This window comes from Xenopus laevis, chromosome 1L (assembly GCF_017654675.1).
Source record: "Xenopus laevis strain J_2021 chromosome 1L, Xenopus_laevis_v10.1, whole genome shotgun sequence".
In the NCBI taxonomy this organism is placed as follows: Eukaryota; Metazoa; Chordata; class Amphibia; order Anura; family Pipidae; genus Xenopus; species Xenopus laevis.
In genome coordinates this window covers 181436822-181454027 of record NC_054371.1, presented here as the reverse complement: position 1 = coordinate 181454027, position 17206 = coordinate 181436822, and the positions used below count along the sequence as shown (strand labels likewise).

At 43.5% G+C, this 17206-nt stretch overlaps 1 protein-coding gene across 1 annotated transcript in view; it reads left to right on the top strand.

Moving 5' to 3' along the window:
• Positions 1-3416: 3416 nt before the first annotated feature.
• LOC108717241 (chondroitin sulfate synthase 3) overlaps positions 3417-17206 on the top strand; it is a 187100-nt gene continuing 173310 nt past the window's right edge. The window contains exon 1 of the mRNA XM_018264109.2: positions 3417-4731. Within this exon, the coding sequence (XP_018119598.1) occupies positions 4065-4731 (667 nt within the window). The 5' untranslated portion in view covers positions 3417-4064. The remainder of the gene's footprint in view (positions 4732-17206) is intronic.

Below are 17206 nucleotides of genomic sequence, written 5' to 3'. Positions count from 1 at the left end.
TAAATATGTAACTATGTAACTATATGCACGGTAACCCATTCCTTATGTTTATTAGTAGATTAACACTCCCAGAGGCTGATTTACTTAATGATTGTGCTAAATTGCACCATTGCATTTCCCAATGGCAACCAAACAGGCAATATTTCTGATCTACTGCAAGTTAAAAAATTAAAACAAAGATCTGATTGGTTGCTCCAAGTAACTGAAATTTAGCACCTGTGTAAGTAAATCTATAACACTGGAAGATATGCATTTGTAAAAGTATAGGGAAGTAAAATTGATGGATAAGTCCTGGAGCATTTATCTTCCTGGAGTTTTCCTCCTGGTCATTGTCTCTATAATTATGTTTAAACTTCTAAAGGCACACACAGGATACTGGTACTGTATTCACCATTGGAAATAATGAGAAATAATCTGCTTAATGCGGTGTCATATGGGTCAGTGCTTGAGAGCAAAGTAATAATTTCCAAGCATCGAACCATCAGCACCTATTGGTTTCCTGTTAGTCAACTGACGAAGAACAATTATTGCTGCAGTTGGCATGATTGTCCACTCCAGTAGGCAGAGACCCACTGGGCAGAATGAAGTCAGATAACACTTGAGTAGCCATACGGTAGAATGCACATGAACAAAGCACACACCAAACTCAGGTTTGAACCACCTGGGAACACAGAGACAAAAGAACAACAGAAATTGCTTAGTCAGAGAAATTACAGTCTGCGGAAAGCTGTTGTGTGATCTGCAAGTGCTAAATGGTAAGTACAGACACAAGTAGCTATGTTTTTACCCACAATGCAGGTCCCCCCAGTCATAGTTACATAGTTACATAGTTACATAATTACATAGTTAAATTGGGTTGAAAAAAGACAAAGTCCATCAAGTTCAACCCCTCCAAATGAAACCCAGCATCCATACAAACACCCTTCCCTACTTTTAATTAAATTCTATATACCCATAGCCTTTGATATTATGTCTGTCCAAAAAATCATCCAAGTCATTCTTATAGTCATTAACTGAATCAGCCATCACAACATCACCCGGCAGTGCTGATAATAGAAGCCAATGTTAACCACTCCCTGTTTAGACCACACCCACTTTAAACCACACCCATGTTACCACAAGAACTTTTAAGACCATATTCACATTATATTGGTAGCACACCAGAAAACAAAATGGTTGATGCTCACTGCAGGGATATCAATCATATATGAAAAATGTAAGTTACATTAAAACATACCCTCAAATCCATATGCCTCCTCCTCCCCTGTGGATAACAAAGCACCCCCAGCACATGATTAATGACCTTAGGGGACTAATACCAAATGCTAACAAACCCCCAGAACAAACCCTACCAGGCTCATATCCCAAAAGTAGCTTACAGCAGGCTGAGTATGGCACACACAGGCAGAGTATAGTATACCCAGGGAGCATATGGCTAGTAGAGTATGGCACACAGGGAGCATAGGGAAGGCAGAGTATGGCACACAGGGAACATAGGGTAGGTAGAGTATGGCACACACAGGGAGCACAGGGCAGGCAGAGTTTGGCACACACAGGAAGCATAGGGTAGGTAGAGTATGTCACACAGGGAGCATATGGCAGTCAGATTATTGCACACAGGGAGCAAAGGGTAGTCAGAGTATGACACACATGGGCAGAGTATGGCACACACAAGGAGCATAGGGATGGCAGAGTATGGAACACACAGGGAGCACAGAGCAGGCAGAGTATGGCACACAGGGAGCATAGTTGCACAAAAATTTTTTGCCAAACACCGAAGGCTAGTATAGTGGGAATATCCCCTGCACGTTTATTTCATCAAGTGATGTAACATTTCAGGGGCGTGCCCCTTCATCAGACATAGGACAGGGAGCATAGGGCAGGCAGAGTTTGGCACACACAGGAAGCATAGGGTAGGTAGAGTATGGCACAAGGAGCATAGGGAAGGCAGAGTATGGCAAACACAGGACGCACAGGGCAGGCAGAGTATGACACACACATGGGGCATAGGACAGGCAGAGTATGGTACACACAGGGAGCATAGGGCAGGCAGAGTATGGCACACACAGGGGGCATAGGGCAGGCAGAGTATGGCACACACAGGGGGCATAGAGCAGGCAGAGTATGGCACACATAGTTAGCATAGGGCAGGCAGAGTATGGCACACAGAGGGAGCATAGGGCAGGCAGAGTATGACACGCACAGGGGGCTTAAGGCAGGCAGAGTATGGCACACACAGGGAGCATAGGGCAGGCAGAGTTGGCATACACAGGGAGCATAGGGTAGGTAGAGTATGACACACACAGGAAGCATAGAGCAGGTAGTGTATGGCACACAGGGAGCATAGGGCAGGCAGATTATGTCACACAGGGAGCAAAGGGCAGGCAGAGTATGGCACACACAAGGAGCATAGGGAAGGCAGAGTATGGCAAAACCTATAAGGACCACTCTAAGATGTGCTACATACAGTGCCCCTCCAGCGGTTTGTATGAGGTGTGAACAATGTGTGGGTCTGAGGGGTGAACAGTACAGAACTTTAGGGGTGTGAACAATGCAGGTGGGCTGCCATTTGGACAGCACTGTTCTAGTGGAACCCTAGAATTTCTACCACATTCAGATTGATAATAGTCACAGGGCTGCCTAGTGTCCATGTTTGTACTTGCATGAAATTCATCAAAACAAACTGAACTTGAATTCTTGCACTTGAGTTCATAAACAAGCTCTGCAGACTGTGAGTTGGTATAAAATAAAGACTGTGCTTATAAAAAAGTGTTTTCTTATGTGTAAAATAACACCCTGTATTTTGATCATGAAAAACTGCAACACAAAGGGTTAATTTGCATATTCTTTACACCAGACTGGTATTATTTCACACCACTATAGAGCTGCCATAACTGACTGGAGTCAGTGGTACAAATTAAGGTGACAAAGAATTTCTAATGTGAACAGCAGTGTAAAAGAGCAGTAGCAAGCAACTCCAGTAGCACGTCATTGTGAGACAGAATTGACACAAAATATGTTGCTTGTGCAGGAGGCAGGTCAGCTGGTAGGTTTTAAATGGAACTGTACTGTTGCTGCTGCAGGGCAATAAAGAATTAAAACTGCACCCTCGAGACCAAATTATCATGGAAATGGCAGAACACCGGCCTGTCTTTGCCAAGCAATGAATTTTCTTCTTGTTCTTAGTTCATGAAAATGGTGCAGCACACATTCCCAGCAGCAAATGGGACATTATATTGTTCATAGGGAGGGGATACGCACAATGAAGGCACATGGGCTGTTCTCTCTGCCTGTGCTCCCCTCCCCTGCCTGCCTGTTATACAATGGAGCTGAGGCGCTGCTTACAAGCCAAGGGACTGATGCATGGAAGTGCTGGCAATGCATATAGGAAGCCCCCTCCTTACTGACTTTATGTTTCTATGGAGATGAAAATGCTGAAGGAGAAGGGAGGGGGCTTCAAGTGAAGGGGAAGAGTTGTGAGCTGAAAAGAGAAAGTAGGAGGGGAGAATGCTTGGAAACTCTTGGACTCCTTCACTGTTATCCAAGGGCTGTACTGCTGCCACAGAGTCTGTGCTGAGACTTCCACTGCGGGACTTGGCTGAGGTGACAGAGGACAGTGGCAGAGAGGTGGCATGAGGCACAGGGTTCGTTGGAGCTGCTGCTGTTAGCTTGATGGGAGCAGAGGGAGAAGGTGGAGCAGAAGGAGGAGGAGAAGCAGCTGCAGCCTGCTGTATGGAGCAGGGGAGGAGGAGAGATGCAAGGGAGGTGCAATGAGCAGTGACAAGCTGGCAGCTCAGACACTGCTGTACTGTACAAGCTGCTCCAACCTCCCTCTGTCCGACAACTTTTACTCCTAACAAAGCCTGAGACGCCGGCGTGTGTAGGGCTGCTAGTAGTGCCAAAGCAGCAGCCGCCTAGGGAAGACACCGGTCATAGGCACACATTTGTCTCCTGGTCATTAGCATCATTAGCCTCTCTCTCTCTCTAGTTGTTAGTGGAGGATGTGCTAGAGGTCTGCGTGCATCTCTAACACCTTCACACTGTTCAATTGGCTCTGCAAGTGGATGTGGAGAATGGCTGTGAGGTCTAGGAGACAGTGGATGAGTGTGATAGTGGGTTTGGTCCTGGGATTTACAGCAGCTTCTTGGCTGATTGCCCCAAAAGTAGCAGAGATGAGTGAGAAGAAAAGAAGATCCAATGTCTGTGCCTATTACAGAGGGGCTGGAGAGCGCGTGCAGGGTCTTACTGGGGGCTTGACTAACCCCGCAAGGGGCGACCTCTGGCATGGGAAGGTGGCCAACAGCAGTCCAGCTCCTGCACTGGAAGAGGAGGATGAGCCAACAAAAAAAAAGAAGGAGAGTGGGGAAAGCAACAACACCAGCAGTCTCCGGGGTAACCACAGTGGCAGTGGGGGTTGGGGTCCCCCAAAAGATACCCCAAGTAATTTCCTCTACGTTGGAGTCATGACAGCTAAGAAGTATCTGGATACACGGGCTGTGGCTGCCTACCGGACTTGGGCTCCTTACATTCCAGGCAAGGTAGAATTCTTCTCCAGCCAGGGCTCTGAAGAGGTGCTACTGCCAGAGCCGGTACCTGTCATATCCCTTCCTGGGGTAGATGACTCCTACCCTCCCCAAAAGAAATCTTTCATGATGATCAAGTATATGCACGACAATTACCTGGACAAATATGAGTGGTTCATGAGGGCTGATGACGATGTGTACATCAAAGGCAAGTAACCATGCTCACATGTTATCTGGCATGACCCAAAGTTTAGCCATGCATGTACTGGAGAGCAGTTAGTGAAACTCTATTGCCTATATGCACATACAATAACAGCCAATCTTGTGTCTGCTGTGAATGTCATTTGCTTTTCTCTGGGGATTGAATGACACTGCCCCAGACCATGAATGAATTCAGCACATGAAGAAGTCAAGCTTAGTTCCACAATGAGTTTAGGGTTTCTTCTCTTCTCTAAAATAACTGCTGCCTGAGAGAATTACATGCTTGTAAACCAATTAGAAACCAGTTCTCTTTACCCTTTAAATAAAAAGTGTCATATTTAGTTAACAGATTTGTTCATGGTGGCATAGTCCATAATATTCTCTTTTCTTATTTATATTGACACAGTCTTATCATTATTCTGCCTACCAGCAGCATAACAGTACATTGTCTTTTTAATCAGAATGTCTGCGTGTGTTTTTGCAAAAAACTGGCCACACAAAAGTGCAGTATTTCAGCCTGTAACAAAAATAGCATTGAAAGCAAAGTAACGTATAGACCTGTATGAATTCAGCATACTGTAATGGTGACGTCCAGGACATTCCCTTAATCAGTGGAAAATATTATTGTTGCCTGGCTGTCTGAGGTCACACAACGAAGCATTCTGTACTGTACGTGGAATTTCATTATTCCATAGATGCAAAGGAATCTGTTTCAAACTACAAACAAGCAGAGCTTTTCATCAGAAGCTTCACCTAAATTGCTGGGCTTCTAAAGGTCCTGCTGAACTTTCACTCAGTAAATCACTTTTGCTTAACGAATGCTTTTGCTTCTTTAGGGCAAAGGGAGGCAATGATCTGTTTCCTATTGTATAAAAATACTTTATTCCCCACCAAATACACTTAAGACCTGATTAATGGTGGCATTATTTTCAGAAGTTTAAGAAGTTTTAGTAAAGTTTGCCCTGGTACAAATTATAAAAGGTACCAATGCACTAAATATACATAAATGCTAATGTAGAAAAAAAGTTTCTAATTTGCATATTTTTTCCATTTATGACATTTATTAGGTTTCTACCTTAGAGCCATGTCTTCTGAGATTGATACTCAAGACCATGATGGTCTTGAGAAAGGTCTTAGAAACAGACCGAAACGTCGACCTAATTTTAAATATGTAAATTAATACAATTTTGGACTATTTATCTTTAAAACGTACCCAGTGTGCATCTATATTTTTTGGATTTTTCTATTTATGGCATCTGTGGATAGCACCTGGGTCAGCTAACGTTGAAGGTGTGCTGGATGAAATTGGGACTATATATATATATATATATATATATATATATATATATATATATATATATATATATATATATATATTCGAAGGGGATATGTAATTTTTTATATATATAAGTTTGCTTGCTAGAAGCAGTTACACCATGTTTTCTTTTCCACTATCACTGGCAATGATAATAGATATTACAAGTGTGAGCCAGCACTATTGTTACAATTCAATTAGTCTTCAAACAAACCCCAAATTTAAGAATGCGGTTTATGGAACATTATATATATATTAAATGAAGCCAGTGAGTGTCATGATGCCCAGAAATGAACCCTCGCAGGTAATCAAAACCCAAATTGACTGTGATATATCAATTTGATAGCCACTCTCAGTCTCTCTGCCTTGGAACCCTGGTTCTTCTTTAAAAAACACAGAACCATGTATTATTTTCCATTGCAGCACCATGTCACCATCTTCTTTGCGTGTGGTACAAGAGATCCCTGTGCACTCTAATGTAAGAAACCCAAGGGACCCATGGGATTGAACCACTTTACAGATTGTTTAAGAAATCAAGGTGGATCTCTTCACCTCTAGCCCATCTTCTCCTACAGGAGATGGTTAGCAGGTCCCAGGTTAGCAATTAGACACCCCAGGGAGTTTGGTTTCATTGTTTTTTAAAGGCATTTAGGTTGAAAAAAGACACGTCCATCAAGTTCAACCTTTTAAGTCTATGTATATATATATATATATATATATAACCGGCCTAACTGCTAGTTGATCCAGTGGAAGGAAAAAAAAACATTTGAAGCCTCTCCAATTTGACTCAGAGGGGGAATAAATTCCTTCCTGACTCCAAAATGGCTCAAACTAGTCTCTGGATCAACTTGTACTATGAGCTATCTTTCATAACCCTATATTCCCTCACTTGCTAAAAAGTCATCCAACCCCTTCTTAAAGTTATCTAATGTATCAGCCACAACACTCAGCACAAAGCATATCCTCAATAAAGACATTTCACTTCTAGCAATAATTTTACACTTGATTTAAGGGTTATATTGGTGTTTTAAATGTTAAAATCTCCTCCAGGGCAAAAGCGGCTTTGTGAATAATTCCAACCCTCAGAAGGCCCACATCCACCCGTGTCAAACATGTACATACTCTGGTGACTGGCACAATCATACACTGCTCAAAGTATAGATTGGTTTGGATTAGATTCAATACATTCAGAGATTAAAACAGGGGTATTAAGTGATGACAATTTTCTGGTTGGTGTAAAATGGAGTGGTTTGTACTTAGTAATGTAAACCAGTGCAATGGGGAATACTAACGTTTGCTAAATCAATACTCTGCTTTTCAGTTTGTGCCCCAAGGGGCTCAGCCATGACTTGAATAGTGTTTGTGCCTACTAATGCTCTAGCATCCCTTTTAAAATACCAGGTTCATTGTTGTTTTGCAGATGAACCCGCTGTATTAGCAGCAGGATTGTCCTTCTCAAATACTTACTAAAATCAGTATAACATTTAAAATAATAATTCTGCAATGTAATATGAACTTAAACGTGCCCTGTTTCAGTTGAAGAGAGACAATTCTGTACAAGCATGCACATGTATTAAATGTTTTTAGTAGGCCTAAGGTTTGGTGATCCAGATTGCAGAAAAACTCCAGATTGTAGGCATTTGGGATTATAGATCCCATTTCTGTACTTAGATCAGAGTATGAATTTGCCACCTAACAAGTCACTGTACTGGGGGTGCACTGAAATAAGAGCAAAGCTTTCAACTAGTGATGAGTAAAATTATTTTGCCAAGTTTCACTGCAAGAATGACATTCATAGACTCCAATGGCTGGAAAAAAAAATTGTCGCTCATCAAAAATATTTAGTGTCCCATAGACTTTAATGCATTTTGGCTAATTTTCCCAGTTTTGTGAATTGTTCTGCAAAGCGAAAAGGGTCAGATTCGCCCATCATTACTTCCAACACTTTACTTTTGTTTTTTTTTTCTTTCTGCCTCCCATTAAATGGCACAGGGCACGTGAATTCTGGCATCCAGGGCTCTCTCGTATTGGGCTGGATTCAGTTAGACGACCTATCTCCTCATTCAATTCCAGATTTTCCCATAGAGACAGATGAAATCAATGAGAAAAATGTTTGACACTGTTTATCACATGAAAACTCTAAGGGAATGATTAAAACTGCATTAGGAAAAATGTTTTTTCTCCTCGACTCTGGTCAGATAAGTTTTCAAGTGATTATCCATAAATAAACGTTTTCTCCTTGATATGAATCTTGTTCCTTCATAAAGATATTTATTTACAATTCTCTACAGTTACAGTACTCTCTTCCAAATTGTTGGGCCCTAGGATGCTCAGACTAGGGATGTAGCGAACGTCGGAAAAAAAGTTCGCGAACATATTCGCGAACTTGCGCAAAAACGCGAGCGGTTCGCGAACGGTTCGCGAACCCCATAGACTTCAATGGGAAGGCGAACTTTAACATCTAGAAAAGACATTTCTGGCCAGAAAAATGATTTTAAAGTTGTTTAAAGGGTGCAACGACCTGGACAGTGGCATGCCAGAGGGGGATCAAGGGCAAAAATGTATCTGAAAAATCTGCCTGTGTGTGCTTGGAAGAGATAGTGTAGGGGGAGAGCTGTTAGTGATTTCAGGGACAGATGATAGTAAGTTTGCTGGCTAGTAATCTGCTTGATACTGCTCTGTATTGGAGGGACAGAAGTCTGCAGGGATTTGAGGGACATTTTAGCTTAGGTAGCTTTGCTGGCTAGTAATCTACTGTTCTCTTTAAACAACTGCCATACGTTGACCTTGTAGGCATTGTTTGCCCAGTTTTTTTGGACGCAGCCACTGAAGCACAGTTGCCAGAAAAAATATGCCATATAAATGCTGAAAATAGTCATTTTTCGCCATACGTTGACCTTGTAGACATTGTTTGCCCAGTTTTTTTGGACGCAGCCACTGAAGCACAGTTGCCAGAAAAATTATGCCATATAAATGCTGAAAATATAAATTTTTTTGGTTGCAGCCACTGAAGCACAGAGGCCAGAAAAATTATGCCATATAAATGCAGAAAATATGCATTTTTTTGGTCGCAGCCACTGAAGCACAGTTGACAGAAAAATTATGCCATATAAATGCTGAAAATATAAACTTTTTTGGTTGCAGCCACTGAAGCACAGAGGCCAGAAAAATTATGCCATATAAATGCAGAAAACATGCATTTTTTTGGTCGCAGCCACTGAAGCACAGTTGACAGAAAAATTATGCCATATAAATGCTGAAAATATAAATTTTTTTGGTTGCAGCCACTGAAGCACAGAGGCCAGAAAAATTATGCCATATAAATGCAGAAAATATGCATTTTTTTGGTCGCAGCCACTGAAGCACAGTTGCCAGAAAAAATATGCCATATAAATGCTGAAAATAGTCATTTTTTGCCATATACGTTGAGTCAACGTATGGCAAAAAATGACTATTTTCAGCATTTATATGGCATATTTTTTCTGGCCTCTGTGCTTCAGTGGCTGCGGCCAAAAAAACTGGGCAAACAATGCCTACAAGGTCAACGTCGTTGACCTTGTAGGCATTGTTTGCCCAGTTTTTTTGGCCGCAGCCACTGAAGCACAGAGGCCAGAAAAATATGCCATATAAATGCTGAAAATAGTCATTTTTTTGGTCGCAGCCACTGAAGCACAGTTGCCAGAAAAATTATGCCATATAAATGCTGAAAATATAAATTTTTTTGGTTGCAGCCACTGAAGCACAGAGGCCAGAAAAATTATGCCATATAAATGCAGAAAATATGCATTTTTTTGGTTGCAGCCACTGAAGCACAGAGGCCAGAAAAATTATGCCATATAAATGCAGAAAATATGCATTTTTTTGGATGCAGCCACTGAAGCACAGTTGCCAGAAAAAATATGCCATATAAATGCTGAAAATAGTCATTTTTTGCCATACGTTGACCTTGTAGACATTGTTTGCCCAGTTTTTTTGGTTGCAGCCACTGAAGCACAGAGGCCAGAAAAAATTAAACCAGTAGGGTTTGCACCCTAGTTTGTAACGGTGGCGGAGGGAGGAGGAGGACGCTAAAGGACAGCTGTGTGTGGAGTCATGAGGCTTGAAGAGAAGGACAGCTGCATAGAAGTCAGAACAAGTCTTCCGGCGTGCAGTAACCCTCCGAGATCCACCCCTCATTCATTTTAATAAAGGTCAGGTAATCGACACTTTTGTGACCTAGGCGAGTTCTCTTCTCAGTTACAATCCCTCCTGCTGCACTGAAGGTCCTTTCTGAGAGCACACTTGAGGCTGGGCAAGACAAGAGGTTCATGGCAAATTGTGACAGCTCTGGCCACAGATCAAGCCTGCGCACCCAGTAGTCCAGGGGTTCATCGCTCCTCAGAGTGTCGATATCTGCAGTTAATGCCAGGTAGTCCGCTACCTGCCGGTCGAGGCGTTCTTTGAGGGTGGATCCAGAAGGGTTGTGGCGCTGCCTTGGACAGAAAAACATTTGCATGTCTGACGTTACAGACTGGCCAAAGGGCTTTGTCCTTGCAGGTGTGCTCGTGGCAGGATTACTGGCACCTCTGCCCCTGGAATGTTGATGAGTTCCTGAAGTGACATCACCCTTAAAAGCATTGTACAACATGTTTTGCAGGCTGGTTTGTAAATGCCGCATCTTTTCGGACTTGTGGTATGTTGGTAACATTTCTGACACTTTATGCTTGTACCGAGGGTCTAGTAGCGTTGCGACCCAGTACAGGTCCTTCTCCTTAAGCCTCTTGATACGGGGGTCCTTCAACAGGCATGACAGCATGAAAGACCCCATTCTCACAAGGTTGGATGCAGAGCTATCCATCTCCGCTTCCTCATTATCAAGGACTGCATCATCCACGGTCTCCTCCCCCAGCCACGTACAAGACCAGGGGTCCCCAAAAGGTCACCACTAGCCCCCTGGGAAGCCTGCTCCTGTTGGTCCTCCTCCTCCTCCTCCACAAAGCCACCTTCCTCCTCTGACTCCACTTCTGGCACCTCTCCCTGCGTTGCAGCAGGTGCCTGGGTTCGTTCTGGTGATTCCGACCAGAAATCGTGCGCTTCCAGCTCCTCGTCACGCTGGTCTACAGCCTCATCTGTCACTCGTCGCACGGCACGCTCCAGGAAGAAAGCGAAGGGTATTAGGTCGCTGATGGTGCCTTCGGTGCGACTGACCATATTTGTCACCTCTTCAAAAGGTCGCATGAGCCTGCAGGCATCGCGCATAAGCACCCAGTAACGGGGGAAAAAAATCCCCAGCTGTGCAGATCCAGTCCTACCACCCAGTTCAAAAAGGTACTCGTTGACGGCCCTTTGTTGTTGCAGCAGACGTTCCAACATAAGGAGCGTTGAATTCCAGCGAGTCTGGCTGTCAGAAATCAAACGCCTGACTGGCATGTTGTAGCGCTGCTGAATGTCAGCAAGGCGTGCCATGGCTGTGTAGGAACGTCTGAAATGGGCCGACACCTTTCTGGACTGGGTGAGAACGTCCTGGAATCCTGGGTACTTGGAGACAAAACGTTGGACTATTAAATTTAACACATGTGCCATGCAGGGCACATGTGTTAAATTGCCTAGTCTCAACGCTGCCAACAGATTGCTTCCATTGTCACACACCACTTTTCCGATCTGCAGTTGGTGTGGGGTCAGCCACCGATCGGCCTGTGACTGCAGAGATGACAGGAGTACAGATCCGGTATGGTTTTTGCTTTCCAGGCACGTCATCCCCAAGACAGCGTGACAACGGCGTACCTGGCACGTCGAATAGCCTAGGGGGAGCTGGGGGTGCACAGGTGTGGAGGAGGAGAAGGAGGACCCAGCAGCAGAGTAAGAAGAAGAAGAAGACGAGGTAGAGAGCGATGGAGGAGTAGAGGTGGTGGCAGAACCGCGTGCAATCCGTGGCGGTGACACCAACTCCACTGTTGTTGTTGAGCTACCCATTCCCTGCTTCCCAGCCATTACCAAGTTCACCCAGTGGGCAGTGTAGGTGACATACCTGCCCTGACCATGCTTGGAGGACCATGCGTCAGTAGTCATATGGACCTTTGGCCCAACACTAAGTGACAGAGATGCGGTAACTTGGCTCTGCACATGTTGGTACAGGTGTGGTATTCCCTTTTTAGAAAAAAATTGCGGCTGGGTACCTTCCACTGCGGTGTCCCAATTGCTACAAATTTGCGGAAGGCCTCAGAGTCCACCAGCTGGTATGGTAAAAGCTGGCGGGCTAAGAGTGCAGACAAGCCAGCTGTCAGACGCCGGGCAAGGGGGTGACAGTCAGACATTGGCTTCTTACGCTCAAACATGGCCTTCACAGAAACTTGGCTGGTGGCAGATGACTGGGAATGGGAACAGGTGGTCAAGGTGGAAGGCGGAGTGGAGGGTGGTTCAGACGGGTCAAGGAGAGCAGAGGTAGAGCAGTAAGATGCTGGACCAGAAGGAGTGTGGCTTTTAGTTTGCCTGTTGCCTTTGAGGTGTTGCTCCCAAAGTGCTTTGTGCTTGCCGCTCATGTGCCTTCGCATAGAAGTTGTACCTATGTGGCTGTTGGGCTTACCAAGGCTCAGTTTCTGACTGCACTCATTGCAAATTACAATGCTTTTGTCAGAGGCACACACATTAAAAAAATCCCACACTGCTGACTTTTTGGAAGTGTGCGATCTGGCGGTAACAGTAGAAGTTGGCGGAGTTGGCGGTATTGGCGGCAATGGCGGGTGCGTTGGCCGGCTGAACACAGGTGCCGATACATGTTGTTGCCCTGCTGATCCCTGCGGGCTGTCCTCCCTGCTTCTTCTAAGTCTTATTCTCCTACTGCCTCTCTGACTCTCCGTCTCTCCATCTGAACTACCCTCCTCTTGCTCTCTTCTACTAGGCACCCACAAAACATCAATCTCCTCATCATCATTCTCCTCAGATGCATCAATTTCTTCTGACACATCACAGAAGGAAGCAGCAGCGGGGACCTCCTCCTCATCACTCATTATGTCCATCTCTATCGTGTTCTCTGCCAGAATTAAATCTGGTGTAAGGTCCTCATCTCCTTCATCTTCTTCTGGCAATAATGGTTGCGCATTACTCAGTTCAAGAAACTCATTGGAAAATAACTCCTCTGACCCCAGTGAAGAAGGGGCACCGGTGGTGGAGGAAGTGTTACGTGGGGTGGCCATAGCAGTGGAGGATGAGGAGGATGTTGTGGTAAAGTTAGAAACGGTAGAGGATGGGGTGTGCTGTGTAAGCCAGTCAACTACCTCTTCAGCATTTTGGGAGTTCAGGGTCATTGGCTTTTTAAAACTGGGCAATTTGCTAGGGCCACAGGATTGCATAGCAGCACGGCCCCTAGCACGGCCTCTGCGTGGCGGCCTGCCTTTGCCTGGCATTATTTTTAAAAAAACAACAACAACAACAAAAACTCAGTTGGTTTTTCTGGAAACGATAATACACACAGCTAGATGGCGGGTTGAAGAAAACACTGTGCAAATAATGCCTACAAAGTCAACGTATACACTACTACAGCGGTGGATACGGATTACGTAAAATATATGAATGCTGCTTGAAAAAAAGTAACTCAAGTGGTTTTTCTAGAGACGATAATATTATCAATATTTAGACAAAATGTGAACAAGGTCACACAGCTCGATGGCGGGTTGAAGAAAACAGTGTGCAAATAATGCCTACAAGGTCAACGTATACACTACTACAGCGGTGGATACGGATTACGTAAAATATATGAATGCTGCTTGAAAAAAAGTAACTCAAGTGGTTTTTCTAGAGACGATAATATTATCAATATTTAGACAAAATGTGAACAAGCTCACACAGCTCGATGGCGGGTTGAAGAAAACAGTGTGCAAATAATGCCTACAAGGTCAACGTATACACTACTACAGCGGTGGATACGGATTACGTAAAATATATGAATGCTGCTTGAAAAAAAGTAACTCAAGTGGTTTTTCTAGAGACGATAATATTATCAATATTTAGACAAAATGTGAACAAGCTCACACAGCTCGATGGCGGGTTGAAGAAAACACTGTGCAAATAATGCCTACAAGGCCAACGTATACACTACTACAGCGGTGGATACGGATTACGTAAAATATATGAATGCTGCTTGAAAAAAGTGACTCCGGTGTTTTTTCTGGAGACGGTAATATTATGGATATTTAGACAGAATGGGAACAAGGTCACACAGCTCGATGGCGGGTTGAAGAAAACAGTGTGCAAATAATGCCTACAAGGCCAACGTATACACTACTACAGCGGTGGATACGGATTACGTAAAATATATGAATGCTGCTTGAAAAAAGTGACTCCGGTGTTTTTTCTGGAGACGGTAATATTATGGATATTTAGACAGAATGGGAACAAGGTCACACAGCTCGATGGCGGGTTGAAGAAAACAGTGTGCAAATAATGCCTACAAGGTCAACGTATACACTACTACAGCGGTGGATACGGATTACGTAAAATATATGAATGCTGCTTGAAAAAAAGTAACTCAAGTGGTTTTTCTAGAGACGATAATATTATCAATATTTAGACAAAATGTGAACAAGCTCACACAGCTCGATGGCGGGTTGAAGAAAACACTGTGCAAATAATGCCTACAAGGCCAACGTATACACTACTACAGCGGTGGATACGGATTACGTAAAATATATGAATGCTGCTTGAAAAAAGTGACTCCGGTGTTTTTTCTGGAGACGGTAATATTATGGATATTTAGACAGAATGGGAACAAGGTCACACAGCTCGATGGCGGGTTGAAGAAAACAGTGTGCAAATAATGCCTACAAGGCCAACGTATACACTACTACAGCGGTGGATACGGATTACGTAAAATATATGAATGCTGCTTGAAAAAAGTGACTCCGGTGTTTTTTCTGGAGACGGTAATATTATGGATATTTAGACAGAATGGGAACAAGGTCACACAGCTCGATGGCGGGTTGAAGAAAACAGTGTGCAAATAATGCCTACAAGGCCAACGTATACACTACTACAGCGGTGGATACGGATTACGTAAAATATATTATGGCTGCTTGAAAAAAGTGACTCCGGTGTTTTTTCTGGAGACGGTAATATTATGGATATTTAGACAGAATGTGAACAAGGTCACACAGCTCGATGGCGGGTTGAAGAAAACAGTGTGCAAATAATGCCTACAGGGCAAATAATGCCTAAAAGGTCAACTTATACACTACTACAGCGGTAGTAAAATAAAAAAAGTAAAATAAAAAAAAAATGAATATTAAAAAAAAAAATTAAAGTTGGTGCTGCTGAACTACTAGGAGCAGCAGATTAGCACACCAGTCCCACTCCCCAACACTGCTAGACTAATAGCACTGGGCTCTTATAGTAGTAGTAGTAGTAGTAGTAGTAAAACAACAAAAAAATAAATAAAAGCAGTCCTTACAAGGACTACTGTTATTGCAGCAGTCAGCAGATGAGATCAGAAGCAGGACAGCTGCCCACTGCAGCTACATACAGAGCACTGCAGTAGAAGGTAGATTACTAGCCAGCAAAGCTACCTAAGCTTAAATGTCCCTCAAACCCCTGCAGACTTCTGTCCCTCCAATAACAGAGCAGTATCAAAACGATTACTAGCCAGCAAACTTTCAACTGTCCCTGAAATCACTAACAGGCAGCAGCTCTCTCCCTACACTATCTCTTCAGCACACACAGGCAGAGTGAAAAAACGCTGCAGGGCTTCGGTTTTTATAGGGAAGGGGAGTGGTCCAGGGGAGAGCTTCCTGATTGGCTGCCATGTACCTGCTGGTCTGGGGTGAGAGGGCAAAAAAAAGCGCCAACAATGGCGAACCCAAAATGGCGAACGTCGCGCGACGTTCGCGAACTTCCGGCGAGCGCGAACACCCGATGTTCGCGCGAACAAGTTCGCCGGCGAACAGTTCGCGACATCTCTAGCTCAGACAGCAGTTCACTTTCCAATCATCCTGGTTATATCAAATAGCACAATAGCTTTCAATGTACTTGTAATATTAGCATTACAGTGGCATTTGCTTGTGAAATATCATGCCTAAGGTGACTGTCTGTGCATCTCATTAGCAGTAAGCTGTGACAGGCCTGCGTGAGGTACCAAAATGCCCTTTGCTCATTACTATGTTTACATTTTAAATAGAGGTAAACATAGTCCTATAATACAATGCCAACATTGGAATTAGGAAGTCCCTTACTTTAGAAGTGTCAGCATCTCAGAAAACTTTAAAGGAAAAGAAAAGGCTTGGTGCACTTGGGGGTGCCAAATGTTAGGCATCACCACGCGATCGTAGTTACTTACCGGGCCAGTGCCAGTGCTCCTATCAGCAGAAAACTGCACCTGCCTGGGGTTATTCCAACGAGCACCGCGGAGCGCTTCTCGTCTGGCTTCTTCTTTCCTTTGCGCAGCTGCACATTCGCAGTAGAATGAAAAGCCGAACTTAAACTAAAAAGTCGGCTATTTTGTTCAACTGCGCGTGCGTTTGCCCCGGGAAATTTTCAGCTTTTCTCCACAGTAACAAAAAAATTACATTAACTTTCTTAGAAGTAAAATTCATTTCTCCTCCCTATCTACACCACTTTATCAATATAACAGGCATTGGATACACGAGTGTTATGGAAATAAAAGAAATTTGAACACTTGAAAGTCTGGTGTGCTGGTCCATTTTGAAGGTTGCATATTTCTCTGACCGTAGCACCCACAGATAAAACAACGGAAAGAGTGCAGGTACTGTCTGGACATTTTATATATATATATATATATATATATATATATATATATATATATATTTTTTTTTTTTTTTTATTCCAAGGAAAATTTCCCCTTTAAAGTGCATGCAGAGTAAGTACCTATAGCACACATAGAACATTTGCAGAGCTACCCGCACCAATAAACCAATGCAAATGCACTTTCTCTTATTAATGGGACACACATTCCTGAGAAAAGTAATGAGGCAGCGTCCTTTCTTTGTACAGGTATGGGATCCGTTATCCGGAAAACCATTATCCAGAAAGCTACGAATTACAGAAAGTTTGACTCCTATAGACTTTTTTTAAGAATGATTTCCTTTTTCTCTGTAATAATAAAACAATACCTTGTACTTGATCCAAACTATGATATAATTAATCCTTATAGGAAGAAGAACCAGTTTATTGAGTTTATTAA